The 21,526-nt window shown below is 37.8% G+C and overlaps 1 protein-coding gene across 1 annotated transcript in view; it reads left to right on the top strand.

The window, feature by feature from the left end:
• LOC126481576 (SCY1-like protein 2) overlaps positions 1-21,526 on the top strand; it is a 691,940-nt gene that overhangs the window by 566,242 nt on the left and 104,172 nt on the right. The window contains exon 10 of the mRNA XM_050105436.1: positions 579-760. Within this exon, the coding sequence (XP_049961393.1) occupies positions 579-760 (182 nt within the window). The remainder of the gene's footprint in view (positions 1-578; positions 761-21,526) is intronic.

The following is a 21,526-nucleotide window of genomic DNA, read 5'->3' as shown; positions in this document are numbered from 1 at the left end:
GTGCAAAAAATCTGTCATCGTCTCGTAATTTCGCTCGTGCCCAGTGGCAGAACTGTACACGACGTTCAAAGTCGTCGATATGCAATTCCTGGTGCATAGAAATATGCTACGGGTGCATTCGATGTTGATGTAGCATTCTCAACGCAGTTTGTCTGCTACTGATGTGCGGATTAGCCGCGACAGCAGCTAAAACACCTACTTGGGCATCATCATTTGTTGAAGATCATGGTTAACATCTCACATGCGGCTGAACACTTCCTGTTTCCTTAATTAACGTAACTATCCTGCGAACGGTCCGGACACTTGGATGATATCCGTTTGACTTATGGCAGCGCCATCTAGCGGGCCAACCATAGCGTCATCTGGTTTCCCCCATCTAGCTAGACGAGTTTGTTTTTTGTAGTTTTTTCGATTGATGCTTATTTCGTGAGATATTTGACCCGGTCACTATCAATGGACCACCCTGTATATATGACAATCACATAGACAAACAAGTCATTAGCCACAGGCTGCAACAGTGGAGAGTGGGTGAGGAGAGTGAGGACTCGAGTAGTGATGTGGACGTGCGGTGTCCACAGGAACCAGCGCAACAAACTGAAGTTGGATAACCTGACACTGCCAAGCCCAGAGCGCCACCGCCCACTGCGCCACCAGTACAGCTCAGATAACATGCACGTGCCACCCTTCAACATCCCCAACCTGCGCATCGAGCAGCGCAAGACCTCCAGTGCCGAGGACATGGCACGCAAGAACTCAGCTGGTGAGACCACTTTGACTATACAAACTCACACTGTGTATTTTACTTGTCTAATGTTTGTCATCCCATCGAGACTTGTACTCTCGACTCTGTGTACTCATAACCCTCCATTGTTCAAGTACCATGTGAGAAAAAATATCTGTCTTTCATCAACATTCAAAATAACTTTCATTGACGTTCAATAAACTAATATGAGACACGGGTACCATAATCTGTGTTCAAAAAGCATTATGCAATGACAACAGTAATTTCCATACCAAATTAATGTTTCTTATGATTAAATTGCAAACAGACGTAACAAGATAGCATATAATCACTGCTATTCTGTTCAATCAAAAATTGCTCACTTGAAATGACTAGGAAAGATTTTAAGCTGTAAAGTGTAAGTGTCTGATTATTTACTATTTAGCACTTCCAGATGAAATTGTGACTTTTTCACTCTCTCTTGATGCAGCTGCTAAAGACATCTATTAACTTCATATGGATGCAACATTTGCACCTCACAGCTCACAATAAACATCAAGTCTGCATAAAGAGTATTCATTGCTGACCAATCTGACTAAAATAAAACAAGTAGACAGGCTAAATATATACACAAGTCAGGAGAGCTGAAACTCTCTGGTAAAGAGACCTTTGACTCAGGAATCAACAGAATGCAAATTGTATACGGATACCCATTAATTATTTCTAGACATCATGTATATCAAACATACTGCACAAGAAATTAGTCACCACCCGGGGACACATCACCAATACCCCATAACACCGCCTATAGCATTCATAATGGCCTCAGTTCATTGAGGAAGAGAGTTCACAAGTTTCCACCAGTATGCTAATCCAGCTGAAGTTACTCATTGATGTTTGGATCCAGCAGAGCTATCAAACTGCAGGAATCATTTCACCCATTGTTCCAAATAGACCCAAGCAGTTTCTATCAGATAGTGATTGGACTTTTTATCAGGCCAGTCAAGGTGCAACAGGGAGCCTAAGTGTTTGTTGAATGAGAAATGTATGCATACAGCCTTGTGAACATGACTGTTTTCATCTTAGAGGACAGTAGTGTTCGTGGTGTACTCATCATCAAAATGTACAAGGAAGGGCAGCACTTGGCCACCAAGTATGCTAAAATAACAACCTGGTTTGTGTCCATGGTAACCCAAAGGAGTGAGCTCCAGCCATAGTACACCCCCAAAACATCTCATAACCACCTTCATCGTGAATTATGGCATCCTCACACTGTGAGTTCAACACGCAATAAGTGCACTCAAAATCTTGCTTTATTTGAAAAGAGACAAAATCACTACTCTCATCGAGTTGCACAACATGCCATCAGTCAGTTACTATTGAGTTTCTGTGCCATTTGGCCCAATGAAGGTGTGCAATTTTAAAGGTCACTGTGAGCAATGGCCTTTTGTGAAGGACCCGACTGCATGCCCATTGCAAATAGCTCTCTTCACAATTATCACTGGAACACTGTCTGAGATGTTTTTACATACACTGACTACAGTAACTCCTGTATAGTTTGAAACCGGTTGTCGTTGATGTGGCATGACACTCACCAGAATCATAATCTTTATCCTCATTCACAATTGCCCACATATACAATGGGATAAGCTACAAAATTACAGACGTATATAATTTCAGATATACAGAGTGTAACAAGAGGGTATGGCTAAACTTCCAGGAAACATTTCTCAAATGTAGAAGAAGAAAGAATGTTGTATGGACATGGGTCCACAAACACTTTGATGTTAGAGCTTATTTTTACTTCTCTTCATAGTCACATTAATCATCAGAAACACAACTTTTGCTGGATAATTCAAGCTCCTCTATGCGTGAGGAATGTTTCCTGAAAATTTGGTCATTCCTTTTTTTTCCTCCCTGTACTTTATTATAGACATCATAATAACAGATATGGCCAAATTAAAAAAGGCACAAACTTTGTGGACAACATCAAAATTTAACAGATAGGATGCAACTGGATAGGTACTACAGCCAAAACTGAAAAGCCACATTAAAGCTCCCAGTGGCACCAGTACTCAAATAAGAAAAAGACAAACGGCAATTTTGCAGTATACCTACTCAAGGTTGCCCTTAACACACGATTACGAAAGCTCTTCTTGGTGTCCTTTATTAGCATGTGGCAGTTGCATCTTGAAACTTGTTAATGTGGTCATGTAAGAGAACTTCCACCACACTTGACAAGACTTCCAAGTGTGTCACCTGTGCTAAGGACACTGCTATATCTGGAAGCAATCACCGAGCGAAACACCCATTCAATGTTTTCAGCTCAGGCCCAGGAGTCATACTGTCTGCGAGTACCTCGCTGCTCTAAGGCCAACACTGACCTTATTTCCCCTATCACTTAATAGGTAGCCGTGGTGGCCACTGCAAAATTCAAACATGCCCAAGGGGCACAAGTGTAGTGGTGCTGTGTCCATCACAGCTCATCCTCCTACCCTCAAAACATCTCCATGGAGCAAGTTTCTGGGCAGGACAATTCAGACAAACAATGTTCATTTCTGTATTCAGTGGTGGGACTACAGTTAAGACATATTGTTCAAATCACCTTGCTGAAGCAGCTCTTTCTTTATTTTACCATTTTCGTGACTCCAGTTAATTATAAAGGTATAAGCTTAAAAAAAATTACAAAAAATATCACATGTATGGATCGGGATAGAGCTTACAGAACTATCATGACTTCTTTATGAATATGAAATTTAATGTACATTAAAAATCTATATTTATACATAAATCAGTGGCAGTTCAAATAGACACAACAATTTTAATAAGTTCATTTTTTTCCTTACGTAGGCTCAAAATCAATATAAATTACTTCTTAGACTATTTCTTACAGGTTTAGTTTTGGATAAATAAACACAGAAAAACCTTCTGCTTTGTGGGTTTTTGACGAGTATAGTGACTGGAGTTACAAACCAGAGAATTTGTACCAGCTACATAATCTATGGCAGCAACTTCCCAATTACTGTTTACATTCTCCTTAGTCACCACCAGAAAGTTCTGCACCCAGACACTGCCACACAGACTGAGATCATATGGCCACCTCCTCTTGTATCTCTGGGCATCTCTGTGAAAGACTATGCTTCAGATTACCCCTTCCCACTTCCAAATGTCACAATTTTGCACTGCATCAATTTGTTTAGGCAACAGTTGGTAGAACCATCACATATTGTCTAGCAGTGATTTGGACTTGCATGCAAACATAAGGCTGGCAGAAGTTTGCTAATGAGATTCTTGGGCAGCAATATTGAAGACGAAAGCCAACCAGTTAAGTGGCTGATTCCACCTGGAATGAACCTGATGGTGGTAGGCTATGAGGGCAGAGTACAAACTGTGGTTAACATGCCTGGAATGTAGTTTTAGGGTAATATGGGATTGCAGTGGTATGCACAATTCCCCTTCCACAATGTAAGCCCCACAATAGCATCAAGATGAATGCTGTGATGTGATAAGAAAATTGCCAGAAAGTGTCAAACAAGGACTGCAAACAATTGATGCTCCGTTGCATGGTAGCATTATGCATTAGTAACAAACAGAAAAAGTAGGTAAAGGCATCTATACAAAACAGAGTGAACCTATTTCTGGTTTATGACTATGGAAAGGGGCCTACAGAATCTATGTACATAATCTATGTACACCATCTCCATGGAAGTTAAGAATCCCTGTCAGGTACTCAGTGTTGGTTTACTTACTGCACACTGACTGGACCCACATCTTGATCTCTTTGTCCATGATGTGCCATAAAAAATTCTCCGCATTCATCTGAGTTTCAAGTGTCTGGAAATGAATACCAGTCGGTGACTTGTGGTACTAAATATGACTGGTATTATTTCAGATGGTAAAACTATTTTGATCCATTTATTTTTCCTCTCTGGACGACACAGAACATTACCATTTAAATGATAAGGCTTCATTCTTCCACTTACCTTCATTTTTACCTTAATTTCCCTTAACCTAATGTTAGAATCCTGGTGTTCCACAATGTCCTTAAACAACCCTTGCACATGGGTGAGTGCAGCACTAATGAACATTATTTCCCATTGACTGCTTCCTTGACATGTCTCTTCGCTAGAATGTTCATTACTGTCTTCCACAAACATACAACTAGTGCCATCAACAATAACACTTTCCACTTTGTGTATGTGATTCACTGTAAACTGGTAGGTGGAGATCCAGACTACCCATCTGGCAATGCACTCTGTCCATCTCAGTCTTCCTAGTATCCAGCTAAGGACCTGGTTATCCATTTCATGAATGAACTGATGACGCTCCCGATATATCTAGAATTTCTTGAGGGCAAACAGCACAACTCAACAATTTTAATTTGTAAACTGAATATTTAACTTAGTGTCAACAAACTGCAAGAGCCACACCCTATCTGGCATCTCCCTAATGGCTGTTCTTTCAAACAGATAAGCTGCCACACCCATCACTGGGGCATCAACTGAGCTATAAATTGCTTTGAAAACTCAGCAATTGTTAATAAGGCACTGTTGCTAGTGCCATCTTAAGACCCTCGATGGTCACTTTTTGCGAAGGATACCATTCAAATTTCCTTCTTTCCTTTCTCAATTCATTCAACGAATCTCCAATTTAGGTGATGTTAGGTATGAACTTCCAAAAAAATTTATCATTCTGACGAACCTTGCATCTTTGGGACTCAGGTGCTTGACAGTTACGAATAGCTTCAACACTGCTCTGATTGACAGTAATTCCCTGGAGAGAAACTATGTGTTCAAAAATGATGTGTGACAGCAAATTTTTCCTTAGAAGGCTGACTGTGAGCCCTATCTCCCTTAACCAATACAAGAGCTCCTTGATGTGCCTAACATGCTCAAAAAATTCTCACTGAAGATAACCAAATCATTCAGGTAGTGGTAGACAAATTTAAATCTGATATACAAAAAAATACTACCTAGCAGATGGGATAGTACTGCTTCCCTGGTTGAGGGCTCAAATGGAACACAATTAAATTCATACAGATTTTAATCACTCATGGAACCTCTGATTGACCTGGTATTTTCAATGTTCTCATAATTCACTCTTGTACTCACCAAATTTAGTGAACCCCAAAACATTTTAAAGCAAATCCACACATGATTAAAATACATGGTACAACTGGGCAGCCTGCTTGGAAGTTAGATGGCTAAAATTATCAGGCTCTTGTTTATCTGTTTCTCTGACACCTTTAATATGAATTGGTCACTCACAAGAATGCTCACAAAATTTACATCTACACTCCATATGACAAAGGAATTGAAATTCCTATTCCCTACAATCAACAACGTGGCCCATGTGTTGGATAAAGTTAGAACCAAGAAATCAAAACAGCTAACTGATGTGCTAACATCACCTTACATTTCCAAGTGAAACTCTGGATCCTGAACTTAATGGTGACTTCCCCCAACACATACAGTTTACTAGAATTGGTCACTCTGCAAGTCCTGTGTCTAGTACTCTACAGGAGAAACTGACAGAGTGATTGGTGCTTGTAGTATCATTCTTCACTAATCAGTGATAATGATCTTCCCTTTCTAATCTGTCTTTCCAGACATTGTTTCTTACAGCAAACCAGTTCGGATGAAATACTCCTGTTTCTTAAACAGCTGAGGAACAGATGTAACACATTAGGAATTTTGTATCATTTCCAGTATCAGAATTGAAATCAATTACTTTAACATATCAAACGGTGGGAACTCTAGGCTGGAATATCAATTATATAAGGAAATGATACACTGCTACTCACTGTAAAGATGACATGTTGAGTTGCAGACAGGAATCCCTTGCTCTCCAGCACCTGGAGGTGCATTCCGGACACCATTCCCATGAGCTATCCACCTGCTGACATCCTACTGCCACCTCAGTGCATTACTATCCAACCCTTAACCTACCCACAGTGTTCTCATTAACTGCTCATAGCACACAGACCCTACCTAACTCAGCTTTTCAACTTGCCACCTCCCTGAACCCCCCCATGAACCATGTACCTTGCCATTGGTGGGGAGGCTTGCGTGCCTCAGCAATACAGATAGCCGTACTGTAAGTGCAACCACAATGGAGGGGTATCTGTTGAGAGGCCAGACAAACGTGTGGTTCCTGAAGAGGGGCAGCAGCCTTTTCAGTAGTTGCAGGGGCAACAGTCTGGATAATTGACTGATCTGGCCTTGTAACACTAACCAAAACAGCCTTGCTGTGCTGGTACTGCGAACGGTTGAAAGCAAGCGGAAATTACAGCCGTTATTTTTCCCGAGGGCATGCAGCTTTACTGTATGGTTAATGATGATGGCGTCCTCTTGGGTAAAATATTCCGGAGGTAAAATAGTCCCCCATTCGGATCTCCGGGTGGGGACTACTCAAGAGGATGTCGTTATCAGGAGAAAGAAAACTGGCGTTCTATGGATCGGAGCGTGGAATGTCAGATCCCTTAATCGGGCAGGAAGGTTAGAAAATTTAAAAAGGGAAATGGATAGGTTAAAGTTAGATATAGAGGGAATTAGCGAATTTCAGTGGCAGGAGGAACAAGACGTTTGGTCAGGCGAATACAGGGTTATAAATACAAAATCAAATAGGGGTAATGCAGGAGTAGGTTTAATAATGAATAAAAAAATAGGAATGCGGGTAAGCTACTACCAACAGCATAATAAACACATTATTGTGGCCAAGATAGATACGAAACCCACACCTACTACAGTAGTACAAGTTTATATGCCAACTAGCTCTGCAGGTGACGAAGAAATTGAAGAAAAGTATGATGAAATAAAAGAAATTATTCAGATAGTGAAGGAAGCCGAAAATTTAATAGTCATGGGTGACTGGAATTGAGTAGTAGGAAAAGGGAGAGAAGGAAATGTAGTAGGTGAATATGGATTGGGGCTAAGAAATGAAAGAGGAAGCCGCCTGGTAGAATTTTGCGCAGAGCACAACTGAATCATAGCTAACACTTGGTTCAAGAATCATAACAGAAGGTTGTATACGTGGAAGAAGCCTGGAGATACTGACAGATTTCAGATAGATTATATATTGGTAAGACAGAGATTTAGGAGCCAGGTTTTAAATTGTAAGACATTTCCAGGGGCAGATGTGGACTCTGACCACAATCTATTGGTTATGAACTGTAGATTAAAACTGAAGAAACTGCAAAAAGGTGGGAATTTAAGGTGATGGGACCTAGATAAACTGACTAAACCAGAGGTTGTACAGAGTTTCAGGGAGAGCATAAGGAAACAAATGGCAGGAATGGGGGAAAGAAATACAGTAGAAGAAGAATGGGTAGCTTTGAGGGGTGAAATAGTGAAGGCAGCAGATGATCAGGTAGGTAAAAAGACGAGGGCTAGTAGAAATCCTTGGTAACAGAAGAAATATTGAATTTAATTGATGAAAGGAGAAAATATAAAAATGCAGTAAATGAACCAGGCAAAAAGGAATACAAACGTCTCAAAAATGAGATCGACAGGAAGTGCAAAATGGCTAAGCAGGAATGGCTAGAGGATAAATGTAAGGATGTAGATGCTTATCTCACTAGGGGTAAGTTAGATACTGCCTACAGGAAAACTAAAGAGACCTTTGGAGAAAAGAGAACCACTTGTATGAACATCAAGAGCTCAGATGGAAACCCTGTTCTAAGCAAAGAAGGGAAGGCAGAAAGGTGGAAGGAGTATATAGAGGGTCTACACAAGGACGATGTATTTGAGGACAATATTGTGGAAATGGAAGAGGATGTAGATGAAGATGAAATGGGAGATATGACACTGCGTGAACAGTTTGACAGAGCACTGAAAGACCTGAGTCGAAACAAGGCCCCGGGAGTAGATAACATTCCATTAGAACTACTGGCGGCCTTGGGAGAGCCAGTCCTGACAAAACTCTACTATCTGGTGAGCAAGATGTATGAGACAGGCGAAATACCCTCAGACTCCAAGAATAATATAATAATTCCAATCCCAAAGAAAGCAGGCGTTGACAGATGTGAAAATTACTGAACTATCAGTTTAATAAGTCACGGCTGCAAAATACTAACGCGAATTCCTTACAGACGAATGGTAAAACTGGTAGAAGCTGACCTAGGGGAAGATCAGTTGGGATTCCGTAGAAATACTGGAACATGTGAGGCAATACTGACCCTACGACTTATCTTAGAAGAAAGATTAAGGGAAGGCAAACCTACGTTTCTAGCATTTGTAGTCTTAGAGAAAGCTTTTGACAATGTTGACTGGAATACTCTCTTTCGAATTCTGAAGGTGGCAGGGTAAAATACAGGGACTGAAAGGCTATTTACAATTTGTATAGAAACCAAATGGCAGTTATAAGAGTTGAGGGGCATAAAAGGGAAGCAGTGGTTGGGAAGGGAGTGAGACAGGGTTGTAGCCTCTCCCCGATGTTATTCAATCTGTATGTTGAGCAAGCAGTGTAGGAAACAAAAGAAAAATTCGGAGTAGGTATTAAAATCCATGGAGAAGAAATAAAGACTTTGAGGTTCACCAATGACATTGTAATTCTGTCAGAGACAGCAAAGGACTTGGAAGAGCAGTTGAACGGAATGGATAGTGTCTTGAAAGGAGGATATAAGATGAACATCAACAAAAGCAAAATGAGGATAATGGAATGTATTCGAATTAAGTCTGGTGATGCTGAGGGAATTAGATTAGGAAATGAGACACTTAAAGTAGTAAATGAGTTTTGCTATTTGCGGAGCAAAATAACTGATGGTGGTCGAAGTAGAGAGGATACAAATGTAGACTGGCAATGGGAAGGAAAGCGTTTCTGAAGAAGAGAAATTTGTTAACATCGAGTATAGATTTAAGTGTCAGGAAGTCATTTCTGAAAGTATTTGTATGGATGTAGCCATGTATGGAAGTGAAACATGGACAATAAATAGTTTAGACAAGAAGAGAATAGAAGCTTTCAAAATGTGGTGCTACAGAAGAATGCTGAAGATTAGATGGGTAGGTCACATAACTAATGAGGAGGTGTTGAATAGGATTGGGGAGAAGAGAAGTTTGTGGCACAACTTGACTAGAAGAAGGGATCGGTTGGTAGGACATGTTTTGAGGCATCAAGGGATCACCAATTTAGTATTGGAGGGCAGCGTGGAGGGTAAAAATTGTAGAGGGAGACCAAGAGATGAATACACTAAGCAGATTCAGAAGGATGTAGGTTGCAGTAGGTACTGGGAGATGAAGAATCTTGCACATGATAGAGTAGCATGAAGAGCTGCATCAAACCAGTCTCAGGACTGAAGACCACAACAACAACAACAACCTCCCTGAAAACTCCTTACCAACACTCCACCAAAACCAGAGTAAACCCATTCCAGTAACATCATTGTAAACCTTTCCACACCAAAGTTCTCAGCCTCACAGAAGTTTTAGTCCTATCCAAAGACCTCACCTTTAGTCCCAGAAACAAATTTAACCATGTTGGACTTGTCAAAGACCTGTTCTCCTTCTCCTGATCCCTGTCATGGAAACACTTCTTTGCCACCAATCCCTCCAACCAAAGCCAGCTATACACAACCTCAGATAGAATATTCTGGATAAATACAGGTAAACAGAGTCATAGTTAGCTTTGAATGATGACACAGTCCAGTAGCTTGAGGACCAAAATCAGTGTATGAAATCAGACATGTATACATCTTGTTATATTGTCTATACTAGTAAATGTCTTTCACCCTATCTGCTGATTTTCCCTACAAACAAACCTACTTTCATAAAAACCTAGAAGATTCATTTACAGCTGATAAAAAAATCATACTGATTTAAAGTTACATAATATATTGAGGAGTCAACACCTCTAATTGAAGAAACATACATTTATGTTAAATAATACTGTTTTTCGTAGTCTTGGTCAACAATTTACAAATCTCAGTCACATCACCGATTTAGTTAACAAATGCTAGAGTACCTTACCCAGCACCTATGATCTCTTGTAATTCGACTGGTCTAGCAGGGTACAACCGTGCAGCAGTGTGGGGAGTGGATGCCCCCACATCTCTTAGTTTCCTTCCTAGTGTTCTCACCACATGCTCCAGCAAATGGGTAATTCACTGTCTCGCATTCACATCAAAATCCTGAAACATTGTTTTGTGTACTAAATATGCTGTTCAATACCTTCTTCATATCACACAAGATATGCTCTCCCTATTCATTTTTCAAAGTCAGTTATATGGGATTTATGTCAAGTATGATTAAAAAATGTTCACATATGCAACATTAATAAACAGAGTTAAATGCAATGAAAAAAAATGAACTAACAAGGTGATACAGATATACCAAGATACTATCCCCAATTTTTATAGTACAAATTAAGAACATTGTCCCATTTCAGAATTGTAAAAGGATCTACTCATTTAGTCTCAAGGCACATATGTATCAAATTCTGAAGCACAAATCCATTACCAAACATAATTATATAATGTATCATAGATTTTAACTCAGTCAATAGACAAGACAAAACTTTAGAAATCAGATCATCTTGCATACTAAACTGATGACAAGCTAAACACAATTATATAGTTTCATGAATCTACAAATAGATTTAAACTCAGTCAATGGATAAGATAGAACTCTAAAGATCACATCACCTTACATACTGAATTCATGCCAATGGAAAAAGAACAAACAAACAAAACAAAAAATTAGATACTTCATGTAAAATATCACTTTCAATTTCATGAAATGCTACATCTGCACTGTTTTTGCAAGGTTTTATCAACTTTGCTGGTATCATAGAATTACTTTGGTTACTCATATTTTCACGTAAAGATTGAACACAATGAATGGATTCCATAGCACAACTAACATCATGTATTACAGAAGGAACACAAAATATGTTACTGTCAAAATTACACTTCCTACTTAGATCTTCGTTCACTTCATTCTACCAATTTTGATACAAATTTTGACTAGCCACAGCTAACTTATTCCAGAATGCACATTTATATATGTTATCATCAATCTGGTCCCAAACAAATTGCAAAAAGTTTTCAGCTTCGTTCTCTAGTTTACAGGTAACTCACCTTTACTGTTTGGATCATCACTCTGCATGACCTTAATGAAAAACTGCTTTGACTGGACTGGTATACCATGACTCTTACTTACATCATCACACACATCACTTACCTTATCTGTATTCGCAAGCAACTCTGAAACTTCATTATTCTTAAACTCCACAACTACCTGATACTCATCATTATCATCATCACATTCTTCCAAACTTACTTCATCAACAACATCATTAACAACACAAGTCTCATCACCATCTAAGTCACACACCTCACTTACATTCATTTGCAGTAAGCTACCAGTTTCAGACTTACGAACCCCAGTTATATCTCTACATCAAAAATACTGCCTAATTCAGATCCAATACAGTCATCACCTGTTTTACATACATCAATAACACTGTTTTCTGACCAAGGGAAAAAATCATTAGTACATACAACATAAAAGTTCTCATTACTCTCACATTCTAGTTCGGTGATTGGTACGTACATCACTATAATTACACATAATATCCAAAAACTTTTAATTAAAACATAAATGAGAAATCCAATGCTCCTTCTTTTCAACTTCAGATATCTGTGCCACATTATTAACACTGTTATTATTATCTAATTGCAAGTGTAATTTGGGGGTACTGTGGTTGTTGTGTTTCCTGCCCCAAAACTGTGGAGCTTCATTGCCGTTTCCCAAATAGTTACCTCTATGATTGTTTCTCCTATTAAATTGCCCATGGTTACCCCCTTTATTCCCATTCTGGTGATATTCAAAATTTCTTTATCTATTACCATTTTGACCCTGATATAAATTATCATTATCTCTGTTTCTGTAGTTATTACCATTGTGATCTCTATCATTCTGATTGTTATGGTACATGCTTCTTTATACTGCTCTATCCAGCCTGTCAACATATCGTAAAAATTGTTCAAGACAATCATCAGGTCTGTGTACTAAATCCTACTACAACCTTTCTGGTAATCTCCTTTTTAGTGCATCAGTCAATGTCATTTCATCAAATGGTTTGTCAAGGTGTGTTAATTTCTTAAGTTGGTTCTTACAAAACTCTTTCAAAGTACCATCCCTATTATATTCAAAAATTCACTTTTAATTCTCCCCTGTTCAGCTTCCAACCAACTTTTTTCGAAACTTTGATACATTTCCCACTGACTTAAATTTAGATTTACCCAAGGCAGAGCTTCACCTTCAAAACATCTTTTAACAAATTTAATTTCTTGATTGTCACTCATACCTGTCACAAAACTATCTCTACAGTGGTGCAGAAAATCCACTGGATGTATATTGTCTGATGGAAGACTTTTGATTGAAATGTTGGACCACACAATACCATTTTTTGAATACAGATTTTTGTGAATCCAATTTTCCTAAACTGCTGAAATTTTTTTATCTAAAACATTTACATTAGTTTACATACTGTTTTCAACATTAAAATTTTTTTTGATCCAAACTACTCAAGTTCTGTTCCATTTTTTTCTGCTACAGCCTTCTTTTCAACTCTGGCATCATTAACATTCTTTGTCTGTCATGCAGATTCACTTGCTAGATTATTTTCCAAAACAGTACATTTATTTTCTAAGACATCAACTTTTTCATTCACACCTTTTTATTCCTCTGACAAGCCATTTTTTTAGCTCTGAAACCTGATTACTAAGTCGGTATATCTGACATTGTACCCCATCCATTTTACTATTGTTTTCAGTTTTTAGGTATCTTAATTGTCCTTGTAGTGAAGTACATTTGCTGTCATTGTCCGTCCTTATTTCAGTTATCTGCTCATTAACTGCAGTAAATTTGCTATTGTTATCTGTTTTCATTTAGTTAACTGATCATCAACAGAACTAAATTTGCTATTTTTATCCATCTTCATTTCCTCTAGTTTTGCCAAAATCAACTGCAAAATATTTTTATTGTTTCTTTGCTGACTACACAATCACTTTGTTCAAACACGTCCTGGCTGGGTCCTACAGCTTTCACGTCATCACTGGTACCTCTAAAAAAAAAAAAAAAAAATTCATAACTAATTTGTACTTATCTTTGCTTTTTGATATCCTTTGTCATAGTTGTAAAGTCCTCTAGCAATTCATCTGTTCTGTCATTGTTGATAGTATCTCGTCACTGTTGATACAACTTTGTCAGGAAGTCCCTGGGTCTTCTTTTTTCACGTGATTGGGACTTCATTTATATATAAACTGCAAATGGCACAACTCACTGTCCCTTCTTCTTCTGCAATAGACAAGACTTCATTATCAGTTAACTGATCCCAGATGAGCCCCCAATTGTAATCTTACCGTCCCACACATCACCAGTAAATTTTTCAGTCTCTTCCGAGAGATTAATTGCTTGGTTTCAAATGCTTTGAGAGGAGTAAGATGTACAAAATACTTTTTTTCTTATCTTCATTTTCTCGTTGTTGGCTGCAGTACATCTAGGGGTAGATTCTTGAGGCTGACATTTTTAACTTTGTGGGTTCCAGATGATTAGATAAATATTAAGAATGCCTGTTGCATGAATTCTGATTGCACCTTTTTTTCACTTTCTTCTATATCACACTGACTTTACAATCTCCACTTTAGAACACAAACTGACATTGTTATTGCCAAACATAAAAATACATCTTATTCCATCAGAGGCATGCCCAGTACCCTTAACTCATGCTGTGGTACTAACAATATTCCAAAGAGTTTACAAAACAAAAGAGTTTACAGACTTTCTTGACAAAAGAAGGATCTTCACCAAGTTATATCCTTATTTTGTAAATGAATCCAGAAGTAAATTTAATAGTTAGCATAAGATTGCATAATTAATAATAGGAATTTTAAGTATACCAGATATTTCAATATTTTATATATTCTTAAAGAAGAGTTCATACATATTGATTGTAATAAAGTAATTTATTTTTTTACATTTTGGCCTGAAATAAAATGTATCGTATACAAAATCAAGTGAAATTCTTATAGTTAAACAGCTGAGATAATTTTAACCTATACAAGATTCGAAAATATTCCTGGTATCGTCTATTTCTATAAAAAAAAGATGATGATAGAGGAGAGTGTCCTACTGTACAATTTATACACCAAGCTGGCAAAAGTCTTGGGATAGCAATATGGGCAGTGCATTGGCAGAGCCATCGTTTGTACGCAGGTGATTCATGTGTCCTATGTGATTATGGCTTCATGGCAGGAATTAATAGACTTTTAATGTTGAATCGTAGTTGGAGATAGATGCATGGGACATTCCATTGTGGCAGTCATTGGGGAAGTCATTATTCTGATGTCCACAGTGTCAAGAGTGTGCTGAAAATACCAATTTCCGGCATTAACTCTCACCAAGGACAACATAGAACCTGATGGCCTTCACTTAACGACTGAGAGTAGTGGTGTTTGCGTAGAATTGTCAGTGGTAACAGACAAGCAGCACTGCACGAAATAACCATGGATATCAATGTGGGATGTATGAAAAACGGACCCATGAGGACAGTGAAGTGAAATATGGTGTTAATGATCTATGGCAGCAGACAAATGATGTGAGTGCGTTTGCTAATAGTAAGACTCCACTTGCAACATCTCTCCTGCACTCGTGACTATATTGTTTGGACCCTAGATGACTGGAAAACCATGTCCTGGTCAGATGAGTCCCAATTTCAGTTGGTAAGAACTGATGGTAGGTTTTGAGTGTGGCACAGACCCCATGAGTCCATAGACCCCAGTTGTCAACAAGGCACTGTGCAAGCTGGTAGTGGCTCCGTAACACTGTAAGCTCTACTTACATTGAATGGACTCAATTTTCTGATTCATCTGAACTGAACATTGACTGGAAGTAGTTATGTTTGTCAACTTGGAGACCACTTGCAGCCATTCATGGACTCCATGATCCCAAACAACAATGTAATTTTTATGGATGAGTATGTACCATGTCACTGAGCCACAACTGTTCATGAGCGGTTTGGAGAATGTTCTGGACAATTTGAGCAAATGATTTGACCACCCAGATTACCTGATATGAATCCCATTGAACATTTATGGGACATAATCAAGACATTAGTTCATGCACAAAATCCTGTGCCGCCAACACTTTTGCCATTAAGAGTAGCTATAGTGCCAGAAGGCTCGGTATTTCTGCAGGGGACTTGTTGAGTCAATGCTGTATCATGCAAGGTAAAAGGAGGTCTGCCATGATATTAGAGGTTATCTCATTTCTTGTGTCACCTCAGTGTACATTTTTATGTATATATATCTAAAAACAAAGATGTAGTGGTAAGTCACTACATCTTTGTTTTTAGATATATTTTTCCTACGTGGAATGTTTCCCTCTATTATAACCATATTTTTATGTATATATGTACATACATATGTTCCACATCTCTTCTAGGCCGCTAGATCAATTTCAAATAATCGTGGTACACATATCATTTACTACCTGGGAAGAATCACTGTGGAGGTAAGAAACACCTATGTGTCAAAGGTGTGTGTGTGCGTGTGTGTGTGGGGCGGGGGGAGGGGGGGGGAAGGCGGGGGGGGGGGGGGGGGGGGAGAAAAAGCAATGTAGCTACGGCATGAGAATACCCATAATTTGCTCATCCATTATTTGAGAATGAGAGACTTGGAGATTTGCAAAAAACTTTACACGCAGTTTCAAATCTTTACAAACGTTTTTCATACTGACAGCCCCATATAATTATGAAAGTAAAAAGGTTTTCTATTTACTACATTGTCGCTGTTCATGCAGTAAAACTGCCACATGAAGCAAGACATTTATTACTTTTTTACTAGCAACAGTATGAATGACACATTTTTCTGACAGCATTCACTGAATTTAAATTACATCATTTGCAACAATTAGTTTGGGGGATATGACAAACACGGAATGGATGTAAAACTACTGCATCATGCAAGAGGCTTAAATCCATTATTTCATTGCTACTTATTCCATTTGCAAGAGCTTTTGCCGACAGTATCCACATTTTCCATTGAAAGTACTTACAAAAATATAGCATTGTACAACACATAGTTCAAAAGATATGATATCATAAACACTGAGATACATGAGAAACTGCTGCATCATACATGACATTTTAATTTACTATTTCTTTACTACTAATTCTATTCAAACACGTTTTGCAGACAGTAGCCACATATACCTCTGGATGTACCTGCAAAATTATATGACTGCACAGCACATAGTTCAGGAGATACAATGCCATAAAAGTTGAACTACATCGTAATGAAATTGAAGGGTAAACTTTGCTAGACATACAGGTGAAATAGGTGTACAAAAACATGTGAAATATATTTAATATGTGTGAAATGTATTTTATGTGTGAGAATGAGATCAGTTCACTGAGCACTAGAAATTTTGTTGAAAAAGAATGTTTTGCTGATTCGAGACATGCTGGTTTGGAACGGAAGGTCCACAACTGTATAATATAGAGAAATATTTGATAAATTTTTATTTTATCAGTCACAGTTGCATGAATACACAATTTATTGCTACAGTGGTCACCAGTTACATGCTAACTCACCCACTCTCAAACCACACACCTTGTTGTTTACCATAACTAGTTACACAACTACTTTCACTGAGATCCCTGCCTTCAATACTAGCTTTGATAACTTCTGTTTTCTTCCGTCAATCATTAGCTTTATTATTATATCTAATGTTCGCAAGTTACCCCAAGATTACCTAAGTTTTTGTATACTGTCCACTACATACATTAATTTAAAAACTGCACAGTATAGCTAATCTTGTTTTCAAAGTAAATTTAAATATGACAGAAAACATTAAACATTTAAAAGCTCTCCATTAGCCTTGCCCAAATCATACAAAATTGTTAATCATTTCATATAGAACAGGGTAGTAAATCAGTGATATGAATATAATAGAGGGAAACATTCCACGTGGGAAAAATATATCTAAAAACACAGATGATGTGACTTACCGAACGAAAGTGCTGGCAGGTCGATAGACACACAAACAAACACAAACATACACATGAAATTCAAGCTTTCGCAACAAACTGTTGCCTCATCAGAAAAGAGGGAAGGAGAGGGAAAGACGAAAGGATGTGGGTTTTAAGGGAGAGGGTAAGGAGTCATTCCAATCCCGGGAGCGGAAAGACTTACCTTAGGGGGAAAAAAGGAGTATACACTCGCACACACACACATATCCATCCGCACATACACAGACACAAGCAGACATGGATATGTGTGTGTGTCCGAGTGTATACCCCTTTTTTCCTCCTAAGGTAAGTCTTTCCGCTCCCGGGATTGGAATGACTCCTTACCCTCTCCCTTAAAACCCACATCCATTCGTCTTTCCCTCTCCTTCCCTCTTTCCTGATGAGGCAACAGTTTGTTGCGAAAGCTTGAATTTCATGTGTATGTTTGTGTCTGTTTGTGTGTCTATCGACCTGCCAGCACTTTCATTCGGTAAGTCACATCATCTGTGTTTTTAGATATATTTTTCCCACAGGGTAGTAAATCATTTAGATAGTACTCAACAAAATCATTAAAGTGTACTATATGACCTAGATCCATGCACTACCCACTGATATAGAATCATGCACTACCCACACCATAGCAAAAGGAAGAAAGTAACTTGTTCTCTTACGAGCATAAATTGGCATACTACACTATACCTCACTGCTATCCAGTGATGTTAGACGGCTTCCTTCATTTCTTACTCTCCACACTCTGTGGCACTTTACTCTCATATTGTACTGTTAATCTTCTCTTTAAAATTGCTTTCATACTAAAATGACATCACCTCTGAACAAAAATTGATATGGCTTTACTTTCACCGATTATGGTTACTCTCTCTCACTTGAAACAAGTGTCAGCTCAAAATAACAACATTTTTCATTAAAAACAAGCATTCCATACAAAATAGCTACACCACTCAATAGCATTGTTACAGTATTGCTTCAAAATAAGTTTGTGTAATTTCTTATCAGTGACTGAAATATGTGCGTGAAAATTACAAAATTTTCAGGTACTTTGACCAGCAGTTAAGCTGTAACTGAGTGTGAAACCTTAATAATCTTTGAAAAACAGATACAGTTTTGAAAAATTCAGATACTTCTTTCCATATAAATCCTTTGAAGTGACAGATTCCAAACAGTTATCAATAACTAAGGTTGGAAGTTCATCTATTTTTGATTGTTCAGGTCAGAATTTCTCTTTCGCAGCAGGAAAACATTTTATTTGATATTAGTTTTAACATTAGTGGTACAAGTTTTGAAATTTTCATCTATATTTTTGATTTCAGCATAACTATTTTCATTGTTAATTTGGACTCGTTTCTGCCTGCTCTAATTGTTTCTATTATTCGTTTAAGTTCACTACTCAGTTAAGATTCTACTTCCGCCACACTCATTTCTACAGCCAAAACTCTGGTCTCCAAACCCCCTACTTTCTCTCCAAGATTATGAGTCTGTTTGCCAATAGCTGTTCAAAGATTGCAACTTTCTAGTCTGTAGACAGTTGGAGATTAGCAACTGACTAATTGACACTCATAAGTGATTGTCCCATATTTTGAAATTGTCTCTGATTTTCGATTAAACTCTGTTTAAAAAATTGTACTATTCCCACTAACATAATTTTTACATCATCATGCCTCTGCTCTATTAATTCAAACATTTCATCTTCTTGTTTAATTGTTTTGTCTAAGTTTCCCATGTCAGCTAAATCTTCACCCCCACCTGCTCCTACTTCCAACTTTGGCTCTGTATTGGTCATTTTTACTACATTTCTTTTCTTCACGACACAATAAACCAAATAAAACACTTTATTGTAAAAGAAATTTATTTCTTATCCCCACAAGTCTGTATATGCTTTTCCTGTCACCAGTTTAATACCAGTCCCTAATTACCCTCCAGGATACAGGTCCTTTATTAAAATGTATTTTTTGGAATTTCCAGCCCCATACACATTGTTATCTTTATTGAGTCTGTTACTGCAACATTTTATTGCATTAATACACACAGTATTAATATACTAACAAGCCCATATTCTTATATCTTATAACATGAAAAATAATAAAAAATTCAAAATGTTTTTTCCAAAACTCATTTTTTTACAGTGATCTGGTTTAGATGAAATATTCCTTAATTTCTTAAACAATAAGGAATAGAGGCAACAAGTTTCATTTATCTCATTTCCTTGACAATGAATACATTTTCTTCCCTTTGTCAGCACAGTAGACTTGAGGTTCCTAAGATTCCTGATGGATGCAGAAAGATATTGGTTCTTTAGCAGCAGAATTTCTTAACAACAATAATAAAAGTCACAGGTGTTCATTTTCACAAATATCACATTTACTCCAAGCTTTCAAATAATTATTCTTCAAATAAAATAGTTACAGGCACAATGCAGCATGTACGTGATATAAAACCAAGTTTCACATCATATTTTTCCTGCCGACCGTATACAACGACAACCTCACACAATACACTAAGAAGGATAGAGATTCTTTACACACCAAAGTGATTCCTTCACATAACAAATTAATTACTTATCTATAATCTTATCTCTGAAGTTGATGTGAAAGTTTATAATTAACCATTTTAATGTCGATGACTTCAAATGGAAATAAAACTGCATAAGTAAGTTTCAAAATAAATCCAGTATTGTGAAAAACAATCAAGTTATTTGAAGTGCCTTACATATTATTAAAATGATACAAAATGTGAAATAATTATTTTAAATTTGTTTGTATCATATAATAAATGCTTGCAGTGTATCGAGTAATCCTCTCTTTATCTGTATCTATAAGTACTACACATAGCAAATGACGAACCATTGATCACTTCCATTGCATTATGTCAAGCAGACCATAGTCTGGTTTTTCACTCACGCTAAGACAAATAAATGGAATAGGAGCAACAGACGAAGTCACTATTCTACCACTCATTCTGGGCCTCCTCACTCTAACTTTGATCCTATTGCTCACCTCTAGTCAGTCAGAATGTTCCTTGTTCTTCGACTGTATGTGTGGACAATCTTGTTTAAAATGGCCAGGGCTCCTACTTCTAAAACACCTACATGGCATCCTGTTATCTGTAAGGTAGCCTTTGAATCCCATATCCCAGTCTCTGCCTTTCATTTCATGTCCATATAACAGACAGTACCAAACTGTGATTAATACATTTCATAAATCTTCAAATGACTGTGGTCTCAACACAGACAATACCATACCTTGCACCTCATATTACACATATAACTCTGCTAATGGCTCTCCTGTTTGTTGTACCCTCAAATACAGCTTTTGTACAAATTCCTGCAGAGCCCAGGTGGGGTGTATCAGTTCCTCACTCAAATACTCCTAGAATTCAGTGAGATTACATAGTGCCACCCTTGCTATATTAACATAATGCATTAACTGCTCTGTACACTTTGTACATAGAAGATTTAAATCTGTTGTTCTCCAAAGTCACTATTTTCACCTTAGTCCTGTAATTTGACTTGGAACCACAGCAGAAACCGTACCTACCTTAAGGCATTGATCAACAATTTTCTACCTTCCTTGTAACAACTGAGTACAGGATTTGGTAGCTTACCAAAATATCACTGCACTCTTGGTCTGTTGTGCTCCCTTTCTGCCTATCAACAACTCTCCTCCCCATCTAACTACAATATTCAGTTTACCCTCTGTGACTTCCAAGCAGTTCACTTCTAATTCTTCCCCTAAATTTGAAGCAAACATTTCCTCAGCAGATACTGAGAAGGCAGAGGTTTGT

This window comes from Schistocerca serialis, chromosome 5 (assembly GCF_023864345.2).
Source record: "Schistocerca serialis cubense isolate TAMUIC-IGC-003099 chromosome 5, iqSchSeri2.2, whole genome shotgun sequence".
Lineage (NCBI taxonomy): Eukaryota > Metazoa > Arthropoda > Insecta > Orthoptera > Acrididae > Schistocerca > Schistocerca serialis.
The sequence above is the reverse complement of the archived record's forward strand: the minus strand, read 5'-3'. Positions and strand labels throughout refer to the sequence as shown.